The 21,625-nt window shown below is 34.0% G+C and overlaps 3 protein-coding genes across 12 annotated transcripts in view; 2 read left to right on the plus strand and 1 right to left on the minus strand.

Moving 5' to 3' along the window:
* Tab2 (TAK1-associated binding protein 2) overlaps positions 1 to 7,902 on the plus strand; it is a 94,055-nt gene extending 86,153 nt beyond the window's left edge. For 8 of the 10 annotated variants that reach the window (XR_013079719.1, XR_013079723.1, XR_013079720.1 and 5 more), the window contains 5 exons: positions 157 to 308; positions 2,026 to 2,119; positions 2,706 to 3,455; positions 7,520 to 7,576; positions 7,685 to 7,902. Coding sequence is in view for 2 of the 10 variants with exons in the window: in XM_076765704.1 (XP_076621819.1) it covers positions 157 to 308; positions 2,026 to 2,119; positions 2,706 to 2,969; positions 7,520 to 7,576; positions 7,685 to 7,710 (593 nt within the window). In the remaining 8 variants the exon portion in view is untranslated. The remainder of the gene's footprint in view (positions 1 to 156; positions 309 to 2,025; positions 2,120 to 2,705; positions 3,456 to 7,519; positions 7,577 to 7,684) is intronic. The other 2 variants (XM_076765704.1, XM_076765705.1) reach the window with 1 other exon arrangement.
* On the minus strand, positions 7,902 to 9,375 carry LOC143342156 (pre-mRNA-splicing factor Syf2). The gene is made up of 4 exons (XM_076765740.1): positions 9,137 to 9,375; positions 8,707 to 8,847; positions 8,335 to 8,630; positions 7,902 to 8,256 (listed from the first exon to the last, which is right to left on the minus strand). The coding sequence occupies exons 1-4, from the start codon at positions 9,227 to 9,229 to the stop codon at positions 8,091 to 8,093; spliced, it is 696 nt and encodes a 231-aa protein (XP_076621855.1). The 5' UTR covers positions 9,230 to 9,375; the 3' UTR covers positions 7,902 to 8,090.
* A 1,074-nt stretch (positions 9,376 to 10,449) lies between these two features.
* On the plus strand, positions 10,450 to 18,302 carry LOC143342145 (uncharacterized). The gene is made up of 2 exons (XM_076765706.1): positions 10,450 to 11,221; positions 15,754 to 18,302. The coding sequence occupies exons 1-2, from the start codon at positions 11,099 to 11,101 to the stop codon at positions 17,287 to 17,289; spliced, it is 1,659 nt and encodes a 552-aa protein (XP_076621821.1). The 5' UTR covers positions 10,450 to 11,098; the 3' UTR covers positions 17,290 to 18,302.
* Positions 18,303 to 21,625: the final 3,323 nt, after the last annotated feature.

The following is a 21,625-nucleotide window of genomic DNA, read 5'->3' on the forward strand; positions in this document are numbered from 1 at the left end:
ATTTAGAATAACAAGTATTTGTGATTTACAAACACGAAACATTATAAGTTTCAATGTGTTTCAAAGTTTCGAGGTTTCAAGTGTCTCTATTTCATTGTACGTTACTATTCTTTCTTTGTGCATAATACAATTTAAATTGTTTCTCTATCCTTACAGTGGCGGAGCACCAAAGGAAATTGGTCGCTGAACAGTTAGTCAGAAAAGAAAGACTTGCCAAGGAACTAAGGGCCGAGAAAGGACGACTCGAAGCAATGAAGAAAGAACTGCAGTCTCTCACAAGGCCATATGATTCCTTAATGCCACCGCAGGTACATACTTACTGAATCATTCAGGGATTACATACCTTTAAGTGATCGAAATTGTGTTTTCTTTTTAAATAGAGGCCTATGTACACAAAATTTCAGAAGAAGTTGTTTTTGAAAACAACTTTTGCTGTACCAAAGATGTCTTTGTCAATTGTAATCTGAAATAAAAAATAAAAATTGTATGTTAAACTAGAGCTTATCAAAAGTTACAAAAAATGCTACAAGCACTAGATTATGATATCGAGAGTAACTGTACAAAATTTCGCAACTTTTGAAAAACGCAACTAATTTAAGTTAAGTTATAACTTCTTTATTTTGACGAATTTTTAGATACAAATTTGAAGAATTAGTCTTCAAGAATAATACTATCGGAAAATGATGTAACTAAAAAATTGATTTTTGTTTACCCTAATAAAGATATGTAATCCCTTAACACGTTATCGAGTAATTCTACGCCAAATCTGACATAGTTTGGAGTATTATTTCAGATTTTGCTGAAATTTAGATGTATTACCATCTTTAGTAATATTTAAATATATGTATATCGAAGAATTCTTCGATCTTCAAAAAAGTATAGTATTAAGTTTCATTTTAATTGTAAGTATTGAAATAAAAAATGGATTAGAACGACTTTCTGGATACTTACAGTAAGAATATGTTAGTGTATACCAAATAAATATTATTTCACTTAAAAAAAAACTCTTTAAAAGTTTAAAACATTTAAAACATTTTTTTTTAAGTAAAGTAAATGTCTTTAATTGAAATAATTTTTATTTGTTACTCCCACATTTTCACTGTAAGCACCCAGGGCTTATTTTCATCCGATTGCCAGTTCAACAGTTACAATTTATTGAAAAAAGTTAGCATTAATTCTCAGGTAGTAAAATTTTAAATTGTGAGACGTTTAAATATTGTTAAAGGCCATAATATAATGGTGGTCAAACTTTGTCATAATAAGAGCCATATCTATTTCAATTATATGTATACTTGAGAGCTTTATCTTCTATTAAAATGATATTTTTTATATCTCTATAGTTAAGATAGTAGATATAACTGTTATATTAAGGTAAGTATGCATGTGATTGGCTAGATATTTATAAAAAACTATTTAAAAGAATATTTTACTGAAAAAGTAGATTTATTATGAATTAATTTATTACATAAATTACATTTTTTTCCTATTACATACTTGCTGTTAGAAAATTTGTTGATTTATAGGTGGGACATTAACTGTTCAAAATTTGGTTCATATTCAATATTTGCATTGATTCAATATCTGTGCAGATCATTTCACTCTTATAAAAATAAATCACAAACTTTAAAGTTACTAAAGCTAATAATGATATCAGACTGCATTCATTTATCCCTAATATCATTATTTACTACGATACAAAAATGATAAAAAAAAAATTAAATGGATAGTTTTGTGATGGCTTGGAATAAATTATTGTTTTTCAAATAAAATAAGCAATTATTCAAGTCTCGATAACATTTTTGATATTTGGAGAACGGTTCCAAACTTTTCTGCAGATAATAGTGAACGACAATGGTTCTAATCATGACATAAACGAGCCAAAAACTAACTGTACTTATAATTTTGACCAACAGTTTATATCCAAGTTTCAGCAAAATTCATAATGTTAATCCAAAAGGTGTCGAATTTCTCATACAATAACCTTATTCGTAACTCAGACCTATTGAAACAATGTTTGTTTTGCAGGAGTTAAAGAAAAAGCTAAGAAGCGAAATCTATCAGCTGCAGGTTGAATGTGACAGACTAGCAGATGAAGTGGATCAGTGGTCAGACCCAAGAGGTAACAATTTTATTAATTTTTCTCATACGGAAAAACATTGAAAAAAATAACACTTAAGTTAAGTACAATTTCGGATGAGAGTAACACTCAAATTCTCGGTTTACTTACAACTTGAGTGTTACTCTCATGTAATTCTGAAATTCAGGGTTTACTCTCAACTTGAAAATAAACTTTTAATGTAAGTGTTAATTGAGCGTTAATCTGAACCAGGAATAACACCTAAATAAAGATACTTTTGGTAAGTATTTAAGTAAAATACATTGTATTTTAGAAAAGCAAGCATGAATGCCCAACTTTTAAAGTAAACTCTAAAATTCTGTGTACTCATTTAACCGTAAGAGTTAACTCTTAAGAATTATTTGTAATTTTAAGGGAGTTAACTTTGAAATATTTAGCATAAACACCCAATTTTGAGATTTGACTTTCAAAAGTTGAGTGTGGATACTCAAGATTTAGTGTAAACGCTTGAAATTCAGAGTAAATGCCCAAAAATTAGTGTAAACGCTCAAAAACTGAGTATTTTTTTCTGTGAGGATTGTCTTACTATTTCCAACACAATGTATCTATCGTTCTGTTTCTTTCACAGTACCTCTAGGTGAAACGAACGAAGAATTTTATCAGGATATTTACACCGGTCAGCCTTTACCTCCGGTATCTGGTAGTTTTAATCCACCACCTTTGCCGAGTCAGCCACCTGTGTGGCAACCAGAAATATCTGGAAATAATATCGACAGAGACGAACGGGACGGTCCTTCTTGGGTCTGTAGAATGTGTACATTTGACAATCATCCGTTAATGAACAAATGCGAACAGTGTGATATGCCGAGGCTGTTGGATCATGGAAACACAGGTACGACTGCGAAGAAACCGATAAAGGAACTTACAACTTTGTTAAAACGCTTTGCCGTCGACCCACCACCTCCGCCATCGCCGGAATAGTAAACTGACGTGTGTGCCTTAACAGCATGTGATTTTTCCGTGATACTTTTTCGAATTTACTGACTTCTATGCTTCGATACTGTGACAAAGTGCATAACTAAAGGTGATACTTAATAATTACTTTAGGATACCTGCTCCTAAAAATATGTATTAACGACCACAAAGACAAACGGCATAATATAAATAAAACAGGCCTAAAGCGTACGTAATTATAACGCATGGCTGTGTTATTTTTTAATTAATTTAATTGAAAATAACGTAGACTTAGCGTGAACGCATGTCTAATCTGTTGATGTATTATATTTTACTTAAATATTATTAATATCGTCGTGCTGTGTTGTTTTTTTGAACGGTGAAACAAGATGATAACTGAAAACCGTGTTTTTGATGCAAATTGGTGAGTAATGAAATTTGTTAAATCTTTAATATTATCCGCTTAGATCAACGATTTTCAACCGGTGTTCCGCGAATTTATAATCCAAGCGAGTCCACTTCACCAATCAAGTGTGACTAATTATACATACAGTCAATCACGAAAGTCTTCGTACACCCCCTAAAATGATCGTTTGATTACAAATACTATGCCGCTTTTCCTCCATATTTTGCCTCTTACACCCGCTCCAAAAATATTATACTTACTTTCGTCAGTGAATAATACTCTTTCCCAAAATTATTTATTTATTTATTTATTTATAAAGGTCGCATGAACAGTAAGGTCATTAGCAACCACGATATATGTATAACATATATAGTTACAAATTAATCGCACATGGTATAATAGTTAAATCTTATTATAGACACTCTTTTCAGAAATGAAAGAGTTACAGTAATGTCTTTCAGACTGCCGAGACAGTCATTGAGATTTGTCGGACGCTGGCAACCCAGTCATACAAGATGGAACATTGGGCAGTTAAGCAAAACATGTTCAACAGATAGTCTAACGATACAGGAGTTACAGATCGTTGGTGGATTCTTAATAATTTTGTAGATGAGAGTCATATTTTTGTGGCCGATTCTAAGTCGCGTGGCTACAACCTGATCCTTCCTGCCAATAATATCTGGGCATTTGTTACTATAAATATCTTTCCTTATTTTACATAATTTGGATAGTGGTGAGCGAAGCCAAAAATGGTTCCAACAGTTTTTAATTCTTATGTTCAATTCCCTGATTAAGTCCGTTGTGGGAGATAGGGAGGTTTTGGGATATGAATTTTATAGCATCCTTGGCCGCTAAATCGGCTTTTTCATTTCCTATAATTCCCACATGTGAGGGAATCCACGCAAATATAATTTCTTTATTGCTATTTTGAATAGTTGAAATTAGCTGAAATACATATAATAATAATACAATTATTGTATAAGACTAGCCAAATGACTATAAATCACATAGACTCCATGATTTCTGCTCTATGTTTTATGCTGAAGCCTTTGCTATTCTAACAGCTTTAAAATTAATTATCAACTCCAACGACTCCAAATTTATACTGTTTTCAGATTCTAAAAGTGTCATCACCTGTTTAAAAAATTTTGAAAATAAAGAACCGATAATCCAGCATATACATTTATTTTTAATACAATTATACATATAATAATAATACAATTATTTTTTAAATAAGTGATGACACTTTTAGTATCTGAAAAAAGTATAAATTTGGAGTCGTTGAAGGTGATAATTAATTTTAAAGCTGTTAGAATAGCAAAGGCTTCAGCATAAAAAATATAGCAGAAATCATGGAGTCTGTGTAATTTATAGTCATTCGGAAATATGATAGCGCATCCTGTCCCTTCGTTGGACTTAGAACCGTCAGTATAGATTTGAATGTGATCCGGATATTTCTTGATAATTTCATAAAAGAGATTTTTATAAGTAACATCGTTGGTTTGTTTTTTACAATAGTCAGATAATGATAAAACAACTATAGGATAGGGTGTTAGCCAGGAAGGAACGGTCAACATAGAAATAGGTATTGTTAGTGGAACTTCTTGAATTATATCATTTAAATATATTTTAAGTCTTTGGGAAAAGAGTTTGGGACGGAAGTGTTTAGCATCATAATTTCTATTATTTCGGGTCCAGAAAACATTATTATAAGTAGGATATGTAGGTGTAGTTGAAAGCTTCATAGTGTATGTCAAGCTAAGTTCCCTTCCTCTAAATTCCAAGAGTTTTTCTTCGATTTCAGCTAGGAGACTCAGAATAGGACTTATTCGAAAAGCGCCTGAGGCTTATACAATTAGATTGAATAGCGTTTAGAGAGTCCAAGATGTATTTATTTGCAGAAGAGAAGACTATAGAACCATAGTCTAACTTAGATCTTATTAGCGCTTTATAGATGTTTAAGATAACTGTTTTATCAGCACCCCAATTACGGGACGATATTACTTTGATAATATTTATTCTGCACATACATTTAGTTTTTAGATATTTAATATCTTTCCCAAAATTGTATATTCTCGTTTATATGTTTTTTTGCGAATTCAGTTCTCTTAGAACGGTTGATGTCACTGACTAAGGGTTCCCTCCGCAGCACATGACTACGATATCCAGATTTTCTTAAAATTCTTCGAATATTTTCAGGGTGTACTGTTTTCCCAAAATCATTTTCTACTTCTACAGCTACTTTTGGAGCACTTACTTTTGGATCTTGGCGAATAGTTTGTTATTTAGTTAGTTAGTTATTTTGAATGTTTTTATTATGTACTGAATAGTAGAATGTTTTCTACTCACCATGTTAGCAATTTCACGTAGAGATTTCTTCTTATACAATTTAAAAATTAATTCGGGCATTTCAACGCTTGTTTCTCTCCTATAAGCACTCATTGTCGCTAAATGATTGTTAGACATCTCTTTTAACTAAATCATGACATCATGACAACGTAACACAAAACATTATCCGGGAAGTCCAAGTACTATGTTTCAAAAATTTACTAGATTTATTAGATTTACTACCTTCGTATTTTAGTGTATGAACAATTTTGTGACATACGGATTTCGTTTTTTCCTCATTGTATAAACTATTCTTAAAACAAACAATAAATTTTTATGTAGTTTAATTAATAATATCATATATAAAGTAAATGAATATAATATTATTTGTTGCCAATATTTTTAAAATTACTATTTTAGGGGGTGTACGAAGACTTTCATGACTGACTGTATACAAGGTGTTCGGCCACCCCTGGGAAAAATTTTAATGGGAGATTCTAGAGGCCAAAATAAAACAAAAATCAAGAATATCAATTTCTTGACTGATGCTTCATGAAAAAGTTATCAAAAAATTAAATTAAAAAATTTAAAATCATTCTGAAAAAATTATTTTTAGTTGCGAAGCTCAATTACAATCATTTTTGGTGAATATACATATCCCTGAAATCCTACGCAGTTTCAAGAAAAAAATTCTTTACCGAAAATCTAATGTGACGAAAGAAATGCTTCCCTGAAATTTCATGCGAATCTTTAAAATATCATAACTCCTGAACAGATTGGAGGATTTTAATTTTTCAAAATGCAAACAACGCGTATTTTAGTGGAGAATATATGGAAATTCCAAAACTATTCGAAATATTATCCCTTAATCCCGCAAAATGAGGAAACCCCGATAAAAATGGTCCAATCTACAAACAGCCATAACTCCTACAATAGTGAATATATTTCACTGAAATTTTGGGAGGAAGTAGAATTCATGGATGTCTACAAAAAAGTATTAAACAACTTTGCTGTAGAGCGTTAAACAAATTTATTAAAAATGAAAAACAAATTTTTGAGAAAAATCGACAGGTGCCTAAATTTTTCGGCAAAAAAAAAATTTCAAATCGTTCTGGAAAAATTATTTTCGGTTGCAGGGGTCAATTACAATAATTTTTGGTGAATAGACCTACTCGCGAAATCCTATCCACTTTCTAGAAAAAAATTCAGTATGGACGGAACTTTAAACGTTAATAACTTTTTAACGAAGCCTCCATCAACAAATTAGTATTCTTGATTTTCATCTTATTTTGGTCTCTAAAATCTCTCATTAAAATTTTTCTCCGGGGGTGGCTGAACACCCTGTATAAAAACCTATTTTTATCATTTATCAAATTCCAACGATCTTGATAACATTAGTTTGTTCTTTAGGAAGCGAAATCCACGAAATAATCCAACATTTTTCGCTTTCAACGCAACATAAATACAAACTTTCGAAGAACGAGATGAACAAATTTCTTTTCATATGCATATCATTAAATACATAGCGATTACTTTGCCAATTTTGAACAAAAACGATACAAAATTATTAATCTTTTGTAATCAACCGAAAATATATGCTTTTTTTGTCAGTGGTTGATAACAAAATTTAGTATATTCCTTGGTGTACTGAAAAATAAAAGCGGTTGAAAATCGCAGGCTTAGACACTGAAAATATGTAAAGTATACTGTCAATTAGAAAAGCAGTGTAGCAAGTTTGTATGTTTAATTTACAGGCGAGACACAAGATATTCATATACGAGTTACACATCATCACAACTTTTCGCCAAGTCGTGAGTATACATTAAACTATATTTTTTGACACAAGAGTCGTACACAAAATGATGGCATGAAATTGAATATGATATAAAAAAAAAGGAATTTTATTTTTTATTTTCTAGGAACAGTACATAGTTGGGTGGTATGACGTGAACTGCATTAGAAACATGAGAAACTGTATATAAAATTATTATTTAAATTAAATAAAAAAAATTGTTGTAGGAACTCAACAGACCGCCAGAGGAGAGCACAAAAATTTTATTAACTTAATTCAGTTTAATTTGTTTTTTATTTACGATAGCGTATGACATTTAAATATAATATATAATTTGATATATAATCTGATTTTTTCGATACACGAATACGGGATGATTGGTAAACGCGATACCGCAAAAAATACCACCTGCACTTCTGATTACTAAACAGTCAACGACTTAACAGGTGTCTGACTCCTATTTGTAAAAGTTTTGAAATACTATTTAAAATACAAGTTATTTGTAGTAAATCCATCAGTATAACGTTCTCCCATTATATAGCTGTACCCCTTTCCAAGTTTAATTTCGTTTCGCGTGTGTATTCTCCATAGAACCTCTCTAATTTCTGGTTAAACTTGGCGTTACGTTCATTGATATAATCAATATCGGCATCATCATTGTGCATCCTTCTCCTACTGTACTTATCCCTCTTTGCAATTCTGAAAAAATTGGTAGAAAAACAGTAGTATATGCATACTACAATAAATTCAAATTCGTTTTTGCCATAAAATACTAACTGCTTCTCCAAATCTTCAACCATCTTATCTACAGCCTCCTTTTTATCTTCATGCAGACCATGTAGTATGGTATTTCTGTCTCCATAAAAAGCTGGGCCCAATTTGCTTCTGGCTTCGTCGTATGAATCCATATTTGGCTTGATATTTTTTACTAGCCTATTGTATTGTCGTATAGCTGCTTGTTCATAATCGGAAAAACCTGGGTCTGGATTTTTTCTATTCTTCTTTTTCCTTGCTATACGTTCTGCTTCCGTTGCATCTATATGAAGTAATTTTGTCCTTTCGTAATCTTCCCCCTATAAAATACATAAAAAATAGCCTATATACATTTAGTTCCCCTTTGTTGCAACACTTATAAATTATACTGTTTACTTTGTCTTGAGCTTCTTTTCTCGCAGCTTCATCTTGCACAATCCATTCCGCTTGTCGTTTACGTGATTCCCAATTCGAAGGGAGTTTATTCCTTTTGTCCTCTTCTACAACCTCCTTATGATTTTGTTGTCTAGCTTCATTCTATAAAACAAACAATCTATAAAAAAATGTTTCTTTCAAACACAATGTTTTTGAATAAACAGCAGAGGTAAGTATATTCAAAATAGATTTAACAATAAGGTCAGTGGAAGAGTATTAACAGAATGCTACCCTGTATATAATCGTAAATTTTATTAGGAAGATGTCAAAAAAATTAAATTGGTAGCATCACTATATTAGTAATAAACTTTTATTCGCGAAAAGTACTTTAATAACCTATTTAATTTAGGAGTATGCGTTCCACCAACGTATTCTACACTTTTATACTTACTCTTTTCGCGTGAAGGTCTCGCAAACGTTTCATTCTCTCCGCCTGCTTTTCCGTAAACGACTTCTCAGTCGAAGTTGTGCCTTCGTTTTCCATTGCAAAACTAGAGTTTTAATTCTTCAATATTGTTATTCTAAAACAGATACCTGTCACTAACTGTGAGGTTAAATCGGAATACTCAGGATCATCCAGTTTTAGACAATTTCTTCGCGCATGCGCCTTAGAAACGGTATCAGTGTAGTATTCTGATGTCGTGACAAAAGGTAACATATGCTCCCCTCATTTACTGTTTCTGAAATTGACTTTAAAATTTCCGAAACATTAATAAAGAGTATAAGGTGAGGTATATACAGGGTGTTCGGACACCTCTGGGACAAATTTTAATGGAAAATTCTAGAGGTCAAAATAAGACGAAAATCAAAAACACCAATTTGTAAAACTACAAGCTGTGAACAGCTGCGTGCATGCGATAGTGGTTCTCACTCAGCATAAAAAACTCTACTCACTGATGTATCGACAGCTTTACAGTTTTGTGAGTGAGAACCACTAGGTCTGACCTGCCTTAACCTATTGCACGCACACAGCTGTTCGCAAATTGCCGTTCTGCAAGCGAAACTTTAAACGTTAATAACTTTTTAACGAAGCCTCAATCAACAAATTGGTATTCTTGGTTTTCGTCTTATTTTAGCCTCTAGAATCTCTTATTAAATTTTTTTTGATAATTTTATTGATGATTAGTATTGTATTAAAAATATATACACGTATATTATAATAATAATTATATTATTTGTATTTTAGGTTGTTCTTTTATATCTCGGTGGAGATCAAACTTGTAAAGTAATAAGAAAAGTAAAATATACATACTATATTAATTTAAAATGTAAGTATGTACAAGTGTTGACAATTTTTGAACAGCACAAGATAAATATATTTCACAGATAATGCTTTTTTTGGCGTAAAATATAAACAGAAGAGAAATTTATTATATTTATTATATTACTTTTGTATTTTTATAATAATAATAACAGTGTCTGAAAGCATAGAAAGTTATTCTGAAAAATAGAGTACAAATTCATCGCTGCAATAACTTGACTTGAATCAAACATGTACGACCGCACACTATCTGACATAAAAAAAATATAGATAATTAACTTTGTCAAAGTTTAATTATATATTTTATAGTTTTTTATTTTAAAAATCCCAATATATAATTTAAAAATTACATTTCAGTTCGTATTTGGTAAATGATAATAACGACCTACATACATCAAACGACTTAAATTACTTCATCGATTATTACGATTACGGGGGCCCAGTAAAACTAGTTTTCATGATGTCGAATATGCACGATGCTGGTTGTTGCTTTCGCCGTCATAGACCGCGCATGCGTGAAAAAATGTAACAACAGTGAGATCACCACTACTTAATCATCGAGTCGCGGAACATAATGTATCGCGGTAGCGTCGACAGATGTCACCAATGTACGATTCGTCGACTAAAAAGGCGAACTCCGAGTTCATCCGACTTTTGTAACCGCAGTGGTAGGGCCGACTGAAATCGATCTTCTTCTCCTTAGCGAACGAGAGCGCGATAAGCGGACCATCAAAGATACGTAGAGCGCAGTGGTAATCGGGTGAATATTTTGTCTGCCGGTAGGAGTACCAGGCGTACCGGCCGAGGTATCACGTTCGTGTCGACGTTTAAGCAACACGCGCTCACACGAACGTCCGCGTTTGCACGAACCCCAACAAACTGTGAAACGTGACGCAGAATTATATACGGCTGGCGGTTGACTGGTGGCGCAGAGGAGAGGTTCGCGCTGCGAGCTTTTTCAGAATTTTCCCGCGGAACGCGGCTAGGGTTCCGCGAGGGAATACGTTTGAGACGAAGTGAGAGGGACGTTGAAAGCCTCGCACGTGGGTCCTCGTCGTGCAACTCGAACAAATTAATTCTCCCTATACCGTTATGGAGACTCTCGAATCGAGTCGCGTGTGCCGTCTCTGCGGCAAGCAATCCGGTATCTTGATTAATATATTCGACAAGAATGAAAACCATGTGAAGAAAATCAACGCCATTCTCCCGATTATGGTATGTCATATATCTTCACACTCTTCTCTTTTTGGCTAAGAGATTTTGCGCGCATTCGATGTATCCTTTCTCGATGATCGTAAACGCCCCCTCCTCAACCACCTTTTTTGCCACGAATCGAACACGCAACGGAGTTTCGTTTTGATTAAGCTGAATGTATTCATGTCTCAGTTTTATGTTTCTATTTTTCTAATACGTCTGTATTTGTAATTCACGCGTTTCGATTGATAAGTTCCAAACGAAACATGGATCGTGTTTACGATACCAAAAGTGAGGTTATCATTACTTTGCGCGCCAATATGCCTCGTTAATATTTCTAACGTATTGCGTAACTTTAAAAACAAGTAAATTGTTTCTTTATTTACCTCTTTGGTACAAAGTGTTACACTAAAGTTTCTTGATGGAATAAACGTGATATGTTTTAAGAAAATCAAATGTAAATACAAAGCTGCTTGTTGATATTAAGAGTAATTAGAATTCTATTTTCGAAGTAATGCTCAATAATAAGAAGGGTTGCTAGTGACTTTAAAACCAGTTCGAAAATGTTGAAAATCATTTTGTTTTATTACTGTTAGAATTAGAGAAAATAAATTTAATTTATATAATATTTGTTTATTAATTTAACATGAAAGAAAATATGTTAACAATTAAGAAAAGAAAAAAGAAACTTAAAGCTAGAATAATCAGACGCACATGTTTCCATCCTCGTGAGCACACTCACACACCAAAAAAAAACATAAAAGGGGCGCATAAAGCAATGCAGCCAACCACACAAAAACAAAAGTAACTTTTGCCAACCAAACGTCAAAACAGATATCCAAGGATTATAGAAATCATATTTTAACACGCTCCCTTCATTTTGTATTTGTGTAACTTAAATTCTATACTTAAAGTAGGCCCAATAATTCTCTAAACATTTTGAATTTTGTTTTTCCAAACGATTTTGTCAAAATATCGACAATTTAATCGTTGGTGCAAATATTCTGTACATTGATCAGTCCCTTTTTTTGATAGTCATAGACAAAATAGTAGCTGACTTCTATATGCTTTAAATTTTTACAAAATGTTCCGTTTTTTGACAGTGTTATAGCTCCACTGTTATCCTTATAAATCGTCACTGGTTTGTTCACGTCTCCATCGAGTTCACTTAAAATTCTTCTGATAGGTAACACTTCTTCAACACAATTCGCCAAGGCATAGTATTCGGCATGTGTTGAGGCTCTGGATACTATTTTCTGTTTCTGTGATTTCCACAGCATTGTATTGCCAAATACATGTATGATTATGCCAGTTGTTGATTTTCTATCAACAGTGTCTGAGGCCTAGTCTGCGTTCACATAAGCATCCATTACATCAGTGTGGCTTGCACTGTACATTAACACCAGACGTGTTCCGTTTGCTATGTACAGTAAGGTCCCAATTAGATTTCTATAATTTACGTTTTGGTCTAAGTTTGGTCTGCCATTTCTGCATTCCAACTTTAAATTAATTTCCATTGGAGTATCATAATGTCTGGAATCTTTAATTTTATATTTTTCTGCAAGACTCTCTATATATCTTTTTTGACTTAGGAACATTTTCTTGTGGTGCTTCAAGTATTCTATTTCTATTCCTAAATACTGTCTTACTGCTCTTAAATATTTCATTTTAAATCTATTTCCTAGCATTGTCGTAATCTTATCTATACCTTTAGTATATAAACTGAAAATTAATAAATACTAGTAATATAAACCTTATTTTTGTATACTTCACCTATGTACAAGCAGTGATCGTAATTTGATCTTTTAAAATTAATATTCAGCATAAAATTGTGGAAGCACTCGTACCAATCACGTGGACTCTCCCTGAGCCCATACAGTGATTTTCTTATTAGACATACCTTATTTGGTTTGATTTTATAGCCATCCAGAGGATAAATATATACCTCTGATTTAATATTACCATTTAAAAAGGCCGTTTGGACATCCATTTGTTCAATGTCCCAACTTTTAGTACATCCAACAGATAAAAGTATTTTTAAGGGGGTCATTCTTGCCACCGACGAGTAGATCTCTTCATTTTCTTTATAAGCTTGTTGAAATTCCTTGGCTACTATGCAAGCTTTGTAGTTACCGTCAGACTTTATACAATAGCCATATCCATTTAACTTTCACGATTTCTTTATTGACAGGTTTATTTACCACTGATCATGTTTGATTTTCTTCAAGACTTTTAATCTCGTTATCCATTGAATTCAACCACTTGCCAGATTCAAAACAGTTTACAGCTTCTTCGTAATTTTTCGGTACATTTGCATTACTATAGTTTACATAAATGATATGATCATCAAATCTCTTTGGTCTTAGAGTTTCACTTTTAGGGTATCAGTATTTTTCTTATTCTTAATCTCGTTCCATTCCTCTTTACTTTCTTTTCTTTCTTCTTCTCTTTCATTTTCTTTTCCATTTATTATATTGCGTGTCATTAAATATTTGCAACGCAAATTCTTCTTTGTTACTTTCTGCCATGTTTCTTTACACGCAACTTCGTTTTTCTATCAGCTAGTATTGTTTCAAGCCTTTACAACCACAAACCACGCTCTGCTACCATGTTAGAATTAAAGAAAATAAACTTAACTTATATAATATTTGTTTATTAATTTGACATGAAAGAAAATATGTTAACAATTGAGAAAAGAAAAAAAGAAACTTAAAGATTGCAATAATTGGACGTACATGTTTCCATCCTTGTGAGCACACTCATACACCAAAAAAAAACATAAAAGGGGAAAGAGGCGTAAAAAGCAATGCAGCCAATCACACAAAAACAAAAGTAACTTTTATCAACCAAACGTCAAAATAGATATCCAAGGATTATAGAAACATATTTTAACAATTACGGACTACTAGCTGGATCATAATTTACACGTTATTGTGTACGTGTTAAGACTATCGCCGTCGCTGTTTGTTGTGAAATACTTTAATGTTTCTAGTATTGTTTTATTCGTCCAGGACCATATAATAAACGTTAAATATAACTATTAATGTTAACTTTGCGTCAAATTTATTAATGCTAATTATACTTACTAAGAAAATTATTTTACGTGGAAGATCACGTTATCACTATGTTGACCTTGAGATCGAAGTCATTCTCAAAACTATGTAATTTTGTTATTGTCTTCCAAATCTGTCATTAACGACATTTTAACTGCTTCTTAGAGAAATTAAATATTCTTCCAATTTAAAATATAATCGAAGTTAATATCGTGCGATTATACCCCGTGGAAAATAGAACATAATATGCATTTATCCATCGTTTCTCCATTCTTTCACATATCGTTACGATATACAGGGTGTACGGCCACCCCAGGGAAAAATTTTAATGGGAGATTCTAGAAGCCAAAATAAGACGAAAATCAAAAATATCAATTTCTTGATTGAAGTTTTGCGGGGGATAATTACAATCATTGTTGATGGATAGACACAACCCCGAAATCCTACGCAGTTTCGAGAAAAAAATTGATTACCGAAAATATAATCTGAGGCCTGAAATGGTTCCTCGAAATTTCATGTGAATCTTTGAAACATCATAACCTTTGAACGTATTGGACGATTTTAATATTTCAAAATGCAAACAACGCGTATTTTGGTGAATAATATGTGGAAATTCCAAAATTATTCGAAATGTTATCCCTTGACCCCGCAAAATGAGGAAAACCCGATAAAAATGGTCCAATCTTCAAACAGCCATAACTCCTACAATAGTGAATATATTTCATTTTTGGGAGGAAGTAGAATTCATGGATGCCTACAAAAAAGTATTAAATAACTTTTCTGTAGAGTGTTAAACAAAGTTATTAAAAATGAAAAATAAATTTTTGAGAAAAATCGACAGGGGGTAGGTGCCTAAATTTTTCGGCGAAAAAAAAATTTCAAATCGTTCTGGAAAAATTATTTTCGGTTGCGAGGGTCAATTACAATTATTTTTGGTCATTAGACATATCCTCGAATTTCTGCCCACTTTCGAGAAAAAAATTCGAGAATGTGTAAAATTTTTCGACAAAATTAAAAAGTTTCAAATCGTTTTGGAAAAATTATTTTCGGTTGCGGGGGTCAATTATAATTATTTTTGGTCATTATACATATCCTCGAATTCCTGCCCACTTTCGAGAAAAAAATTTGAGAATGTGTAAAATTTTTCGACAAAATTAAAAAGTTTCAAATCGTTTTGGAAAAATTATTTTCGGTTGCGGGAGTCAATTACAATAATTTTTGGTGAATAGACCTACCCGCGAAATCCTACCCATTTCCTAGAAAAAAATTCAGTACGGGCGGAACTTTAAACGTTAGTAACTTTTTAGCGAAGCCTGAATCAACAAATTGGTATTCTTGATTTTCGTCTTATTTTGGCCTCCAGAATCTCCCATTAAAATTTTTCCCAGGGGTGGCCGAACACCCTGTATATACAATATGCCCACATATCGCTTGCACCGTTGACCGATCATGTTAAATATAGATTACGAAATTATTTGCATCGATTATGTATCCCCGCAGGTGCACGAGATGGATCTGTTGCCGAAGCACATGTGCTATCGTTGCAGCTACAAGTTGGAAGAGTTTCACAAGTTCTACGTCGATTGTTTAAAGACAGACGCGGGTTTGAAGAGTCAGCTGTCCTGGATGCGGAAAGGGAATCCCAAGGAGAGGGTCGGTATACCGATGGTGCATATAGAGAATATCAAGCTGGAGCCGCCGGATTACGGCGCTTACGACGTGAGCCCTATGGTCGATAACGCGAACTACATGAATGCAATGAGCTCGGTAACTTTCCAGTCGAACAATATCCCGTATGCTGCGTACACGCAATGTAGATGCTGCTGTGATAAAATGGACCAAAGTAATCAAACCGTACCAACGAATTATGAGACTACGGTGTCGAGGTGCAATAGGCTGAACGATGTTGGAACTGAAACCGATGGCAGCGCCAACGAATCACAGGCTGTAAAAAAAAATGTCTTAATTAGTAAACCGTTTCAGGAACGCTCGAATGCCACAGCGCGTATCAACGAAAATGTCAAGAATTTGAGATGGTGTAGGCCAACTTCTTCCACCTTCGATCACGTACACAATACCAAATGTAAATCCATCGCGAGGGAAAAAGTTTCGAGAGGGGTAAACATTCGTAATTTGAGGCCTAGAAACGGTTTTGTGGACTATGTGGGAACTAAAAAGAAAATGGCCGCCATTTCTGCATCGAAGAGCGTGAAATTACGAATTAAAATTGAAAACTCCGACGATTTCGAGGGTCACATCCTTCGGCCCAGAAACAAAATGATCGACTATTGTGATCGAACAACGCAAAGAAGGAACTCCGAGTACAAAAAGAATCAAATGTCACAAGATAATAAATACAAAACGAGTAAGGACAGAGTTCAAAACATCGCAAATAATTTGAAAGTGTCGTCGAAGAATGAATCGAAGTTGGTAGAAAAAAAGGTTAGGTTCGCGGTAAAGCAGGAACAGCACTCTGATCTCGAGGACACGGTGTTCGACAAATTGTCCGTAACGCTGCCAAAGAATTACAAAACAAGGAGCATCGGCAATCTAGCTGATAATATCGACGCATTGCCCAATGATCTTCTCTTTAATGTACAAAGCGACAGAAATTGTTTGTTGTCCTGTGAGGAACACGGCGTTGATTTCAGTGTTGCCAACAATCTAAAATCTTTAAGTAACGCCGCGAAAAACAATTTAAAATCTGGAAAAATTGACTTGGATCGGATTGCAACGATAAGTTATGCACCAAAATATTTAAGAAGTCAAGATTTTTTTCTTAGAAACGGAAAAGTCAAGAAATTCAGAACCACAAATCTATCGACCAAGAAATTACGAAGAGACCTGCACAGTATAACTGGCACAGCTAAAACGACCAGCAGAAGCCTCATGGAGACAATCGGAGGTATCGTTGATACGAAGAAGATTTCTGCATCGATAAAGTTAATCGATAACAACGTCAAGCATTTTTGTGAGGAATGTAATTTAAGCTTCATCAACAAAGAGTTATTTAAACTACACACGTGCTATCATTGATCGCAACTGCTTTATAAAAATGCGAATAATGTGATCGAATAGAGATTTATTTTTGCTCGATATGTAATATTTTCAGAAAATTATTTGTATTACCCAAATGTACAGGATGTCTCAAAATTTTAGATAACTGTGAAATATATTAAGACGGGCATGCGGAAAGTCGTGCAATAGCATGAACTAGCGAAGAATATGTACCTACGTAATGTATTTTATACGATAGAATTTATTATTAATGTAACATCTTATTATTTTTATGAACGAAGATATATATTTACAAATGATTGTCAGATGCTGACATAAAAAGTTACGACAAACGTTACGATGTATGATTCAAAGTTTATGTAGATAAAAGATTCACGAATCGCCTTCAAAGTTTAAAAGATTTATATGTATATATATATATGTATGTATATATATGTATATATATATATCGCACATATGTATATTTTATGAAATAGAAGAAATATAGATTCATATACATGATTCTGTGATATGTAGATGTTCTATGTGCAAAGTAGTTTTTTAGTTTTCCGTGTTTTATTCTACACGTCGTCTTTGTATGATAGTAAAATTAATTTTTGTCATTATTATCATCATTGTTAACTAACGATCCCTACTCTATGCACTCAGTGTGACACATGTCATCATCTATTAATCTTTCGTACTTCTAGCTGTACATTCAATACATAATATCGCTTTGCGTGATTATTGGAACCAACTGCAACTTGTTTAACATATTCTTTTTTCTTATAAATAGTAATTTTGGGGTCCATGGGAAAGATGGTAAGAAAAGCTTATTGGGAATAGGTCGAAGATCGTATATGGGAAAAATTTTAATGGGAGATTCTAGAGGCCAAAATAAGACGAAAATCAAGAATATCAATTTCTTGACTGAGACTTCATTAACAAGTTATTAAAAAATTAAATTAAAAAATTTCAAATCATTCTGAAAAAATTATTTTTCGTTGCGGGGCTCAGTTACAATCATTTTTTGTGAATACACATACCTCTGAAATCCTACGCACTTTTGAGAAAAGAATTCGAGTAGGTACTGAAATTTTTAGACAAAATTAAAAAATTTCAAATCATACTAAAAAAATTATACTTAGTTACAGGGGTCAATTTGTTGGAATCCGGATGATCAATTAATGTTCTGTTTCTATTATAAGAGTTTATTCATTTACGTTGAACTCACGCCGAACTCAACTGCGAAGAATAGTGGAATTTACAATGCAATTTGGCTCTTGGATAAGGCGTTAACACCCGCAGACTTCTTGGGCAACTGAAAGCTATCCGGGCTCTACGGTTCGGGAATATACAGAGTGTTCGGCCACCCCTGGGAAAAATTTTAATGGGGAATTCTAGAGTCCAAAATAAGACGATAATCAAGAGTACCAATTTGTTGATGCAGGCTTCGTTAAAAAGTTATTAACGTTAAAAGTTCCGCTCGTACTGAATTCTTTTCTCGAAAATGCGCAAGATTTCGGGGGTATGTCTATTCACCAAAAATGATTGTAATTGACCCCCGCAACTAAAAATAAGGTAATTATTTACTTTAGTGATTTCTCGCCGATTTCGATGACCTTGAAATATGTTGTCAAGGTCACTGTTATGAATATTTTCTCTTTATACATGTTACCGCCGCTCGCCCTTTGTTTTCGAGATATTTGCAAAAATAATTTTATGTCTGAATTAGCCTCTGGTTGTAATTAAGAAATCGATTAATTTGTTATAATCATTGCATACGTTCAACAATTCATATAACTTCATTTTAAGTACTTCTAATAACGTACTCAATAATCACTGATGCTAAGGTAATAATCAAAATGCGACTGTAAATACTGAACAGATTCGTGAAATACCGTATCTGTAACTGCTTACAAACATATTGTCATGTAAAATTTCAATCATAATATTTACACCATATTAACTTGGTACAAACCAATATTCAAATACCAGTATACAAATAATGTATACTGTGTCAAGCTAATATCGGATAATATTAATAAAGAAAATTGAAATAGAAAATGAATGCGTTAGTTTAAAATAAACTAACCCAGACCTAATTCATTATATTAGTTACTAGGTAGAATAGTTAGGTTTGGGTTAGGTCTAATCGAGTTTTTAAGCACACCCGTTATACACATTCATTGCCGGTCGCCTCGATGTATTCATAGAAACAATAAACAATCGGCGATTCAACGCTTACACACACGCTGCTACAGTCACGTACGTATAGACACAATTCATTGTAGTAGCAGCGATCTTTTTGACGAAAAATCTCGGAAACTAAGGTCGAGCGGCGGTAACATGTATAAAGAAAAAATCTTCATAACAGTGACCTTGACAACATATTTCAAGGTCATCGAAATCGGTGAGGAATCGCTAAAGTAAATAATTACCGAAAATAATTTTCCCAAAACGATTTCAAATTTTTTTTTCCCGACGAAAAATTTCACACATTCTCGAATTTTTTTCTAGAAAGTGGGTAGGATTTCGGAGATATGTGTATTCACCAAAAATGATTGTAATTGACCCCCGCAACCGAAAATAATTTTTTTGGAACGATTTGAAATTTTTGAATTTAATTGTTAATAACTTTTTAACGAATCCTCCATCAACAAATTGGTATTCTTGATTATCGTCTTATTTTGGCCTCTAGATCCTCCATTAAGATTTTTCCCAGGGGTAGCCGAACACCTTGCGTAGAGGGTGTCCCGTAAATAGTGTAAGAGTCGGAAATGTAGGGTAGCTGAGACGATTCTGAACAACAATTTCCTTTGCAAAAATGTCGGATGGGGCTTCGTTTTTGAATTATTAACGAAAAACACTGACCAATCACGGCGCGCGTCTTCCGCGCGCTCAGGGTCGTCCGAATTAGGAGAGTCAACGCGTCGGGTAGGTAGCAAGATATGCATCGAAGGTACGTCGAGGAACGAATACAAATAACTAAAAATACTACCACTGCAACTGTTACCCTGCGGATCGGATAAATCAGCCAGCTAAATCGAATTTATTAATTATTTGTATTCGCTGTTTCCAAGGAAGAAGGAATAAAATGTGGGAAGATGCTCCCGGAATTTTTAGGAAATTAACCCTTCGCACCCGAGTGACGCTTCTCGCCAGAGTGTTTTAAAATTAAAATAAGAATTATTTTCAGAAAATTAAAATAAATACGGTAAGAACCATTTGTAACCGTTTGCTATTAAAAACTGTACTGGAAAAGCAAACTGGATTTGTGCGTACCGAAACATTCCTCGAATGCAAAGGGTTAATAGAAAAATAATTTAAATTCGACTTACCCATTCACCTGCTGCGCTGACAATAGGGCTCGGTCAGTGCACCGCTGTCGATCACCCCGAAAACACTTCACAGCACGGTCACTGGCACTTTTCACTTTCACATACCGGTGCGTTCCGTTGCACCCTTCTTCGATTGTTGTTCCTTCCTGGGTTGATGACGGTACATGAATGTTGCTCCCTCCTGAATTGTTACTCCTCCCTGAATTGTTGTTGTTCCCTGAATTATTGCTCCTTCCTGGATTGTTGTTTCTTCGATTGCTGTTCCTCGGCGTGGTACGTGCGGGCGGCTTTCTCCGCGTTTCTCTTGGACTTCGCGAAAACGAAGAACATACGATAATACTCTGCGTTTGTACGTTCCATCGCGTGTGTCCGCTGCTGTTCAGAAACGCGAAGGTTCTGTGAAAAATTTCGACTGACAAATTCCATTTCCCTCCCCGAAAAATATCTTTGCCTTCCCCACTCCGTGACTAGGTCAGAAAAATGCCCCTATTCTTTATAGCAATGCGACGTCTGCTGTCTTTTCATGTTCAAGATGCCGCACGTGTTTCAAACGGTGAGTCCTAGGTACCATATAGTGATGACTTGATGGCAAGGCAGGCTGATTGGCCGTAGCGTAATAGCGACGCCTGCTCTCACACGCATTGTCATTATTGGCTGAGCTGCTCACAACTACAATTCCATCGCCTGACAAGGGACGCGAACGAAACGTATAGGGACAGAGTAGGATAGGGCAAGACTGAGAGGCATTGGCGTAACCATACGCTCAAAATACTAGCCGTGAATAGGAGAAAAATGTATCTCTCGTGGTTATGGAGACCCTACTACTATGCAGCGTGACGTCAGAGCGAGCCTCTCCAGTGGGAATATATAATTGCCCCGTTTAGTTTGTAGGTGCCTAGCCAACAAGTTATCACTGGATAGTACGGCAACCCATTGCCGCACGACTCGGAATTGCCTGCGATCGGCGAACGTGCAGATCATGTTCTTGCCGTGTATCGCACAAAGCCAAAAGTCCCTTTGGCTTTTTATTACTG

The sequence above is a fragment of the Colletes latitarsis genome, chromosome 5, assembly GCF_051014445.1.
Source record: "Colletes latitarsis isolate SP2378_abdomen chromosome 5, iyColLati1, whole genome shotgun sequence".
NCBI lineage: Eukaryota > Metazoa > Arthropoda > Insecta > Hymenoptera > Colletidae > Colletes > Colletes latitarsis.

Coding starts and splice junctions, on each gene's coding strand:
- LOC143342145 (XM_076765706.1), top strand. CDS start 11,099: ATGGAGACTCTCGAATCGAGTCGCGTGTGCCGTCTCTGCGGCAAGCAA. Junction 11,222..15,753: donor ACGCCATTCTCCCGATTATG/GTATGTCATATA, acceptor GTATCCCCGCAG/GTGCACGAGATGGATCTGTT.
- LOC143342156 (XM_076765740.1), bottom strand. CDS start 9,229: ATGGAAAACGAAGGCACAACTTCGACTGAGAAGTCGTTTACGGAAAAG. Junction 8,848..9,136: donor GAGACCTTCACGCGAAAAGA/GTAAGTATAAAA, acceptor TTTGTTTTATAG/AATGAAGCTAGACAACAAAA. Junction 8,631..8,706: donor GAAAAGAAGCTCAAGACAAA/GTAAACAGTATA, acceptor TGTATTTTATAG/GGGGAAGATTACGAAAGGAC.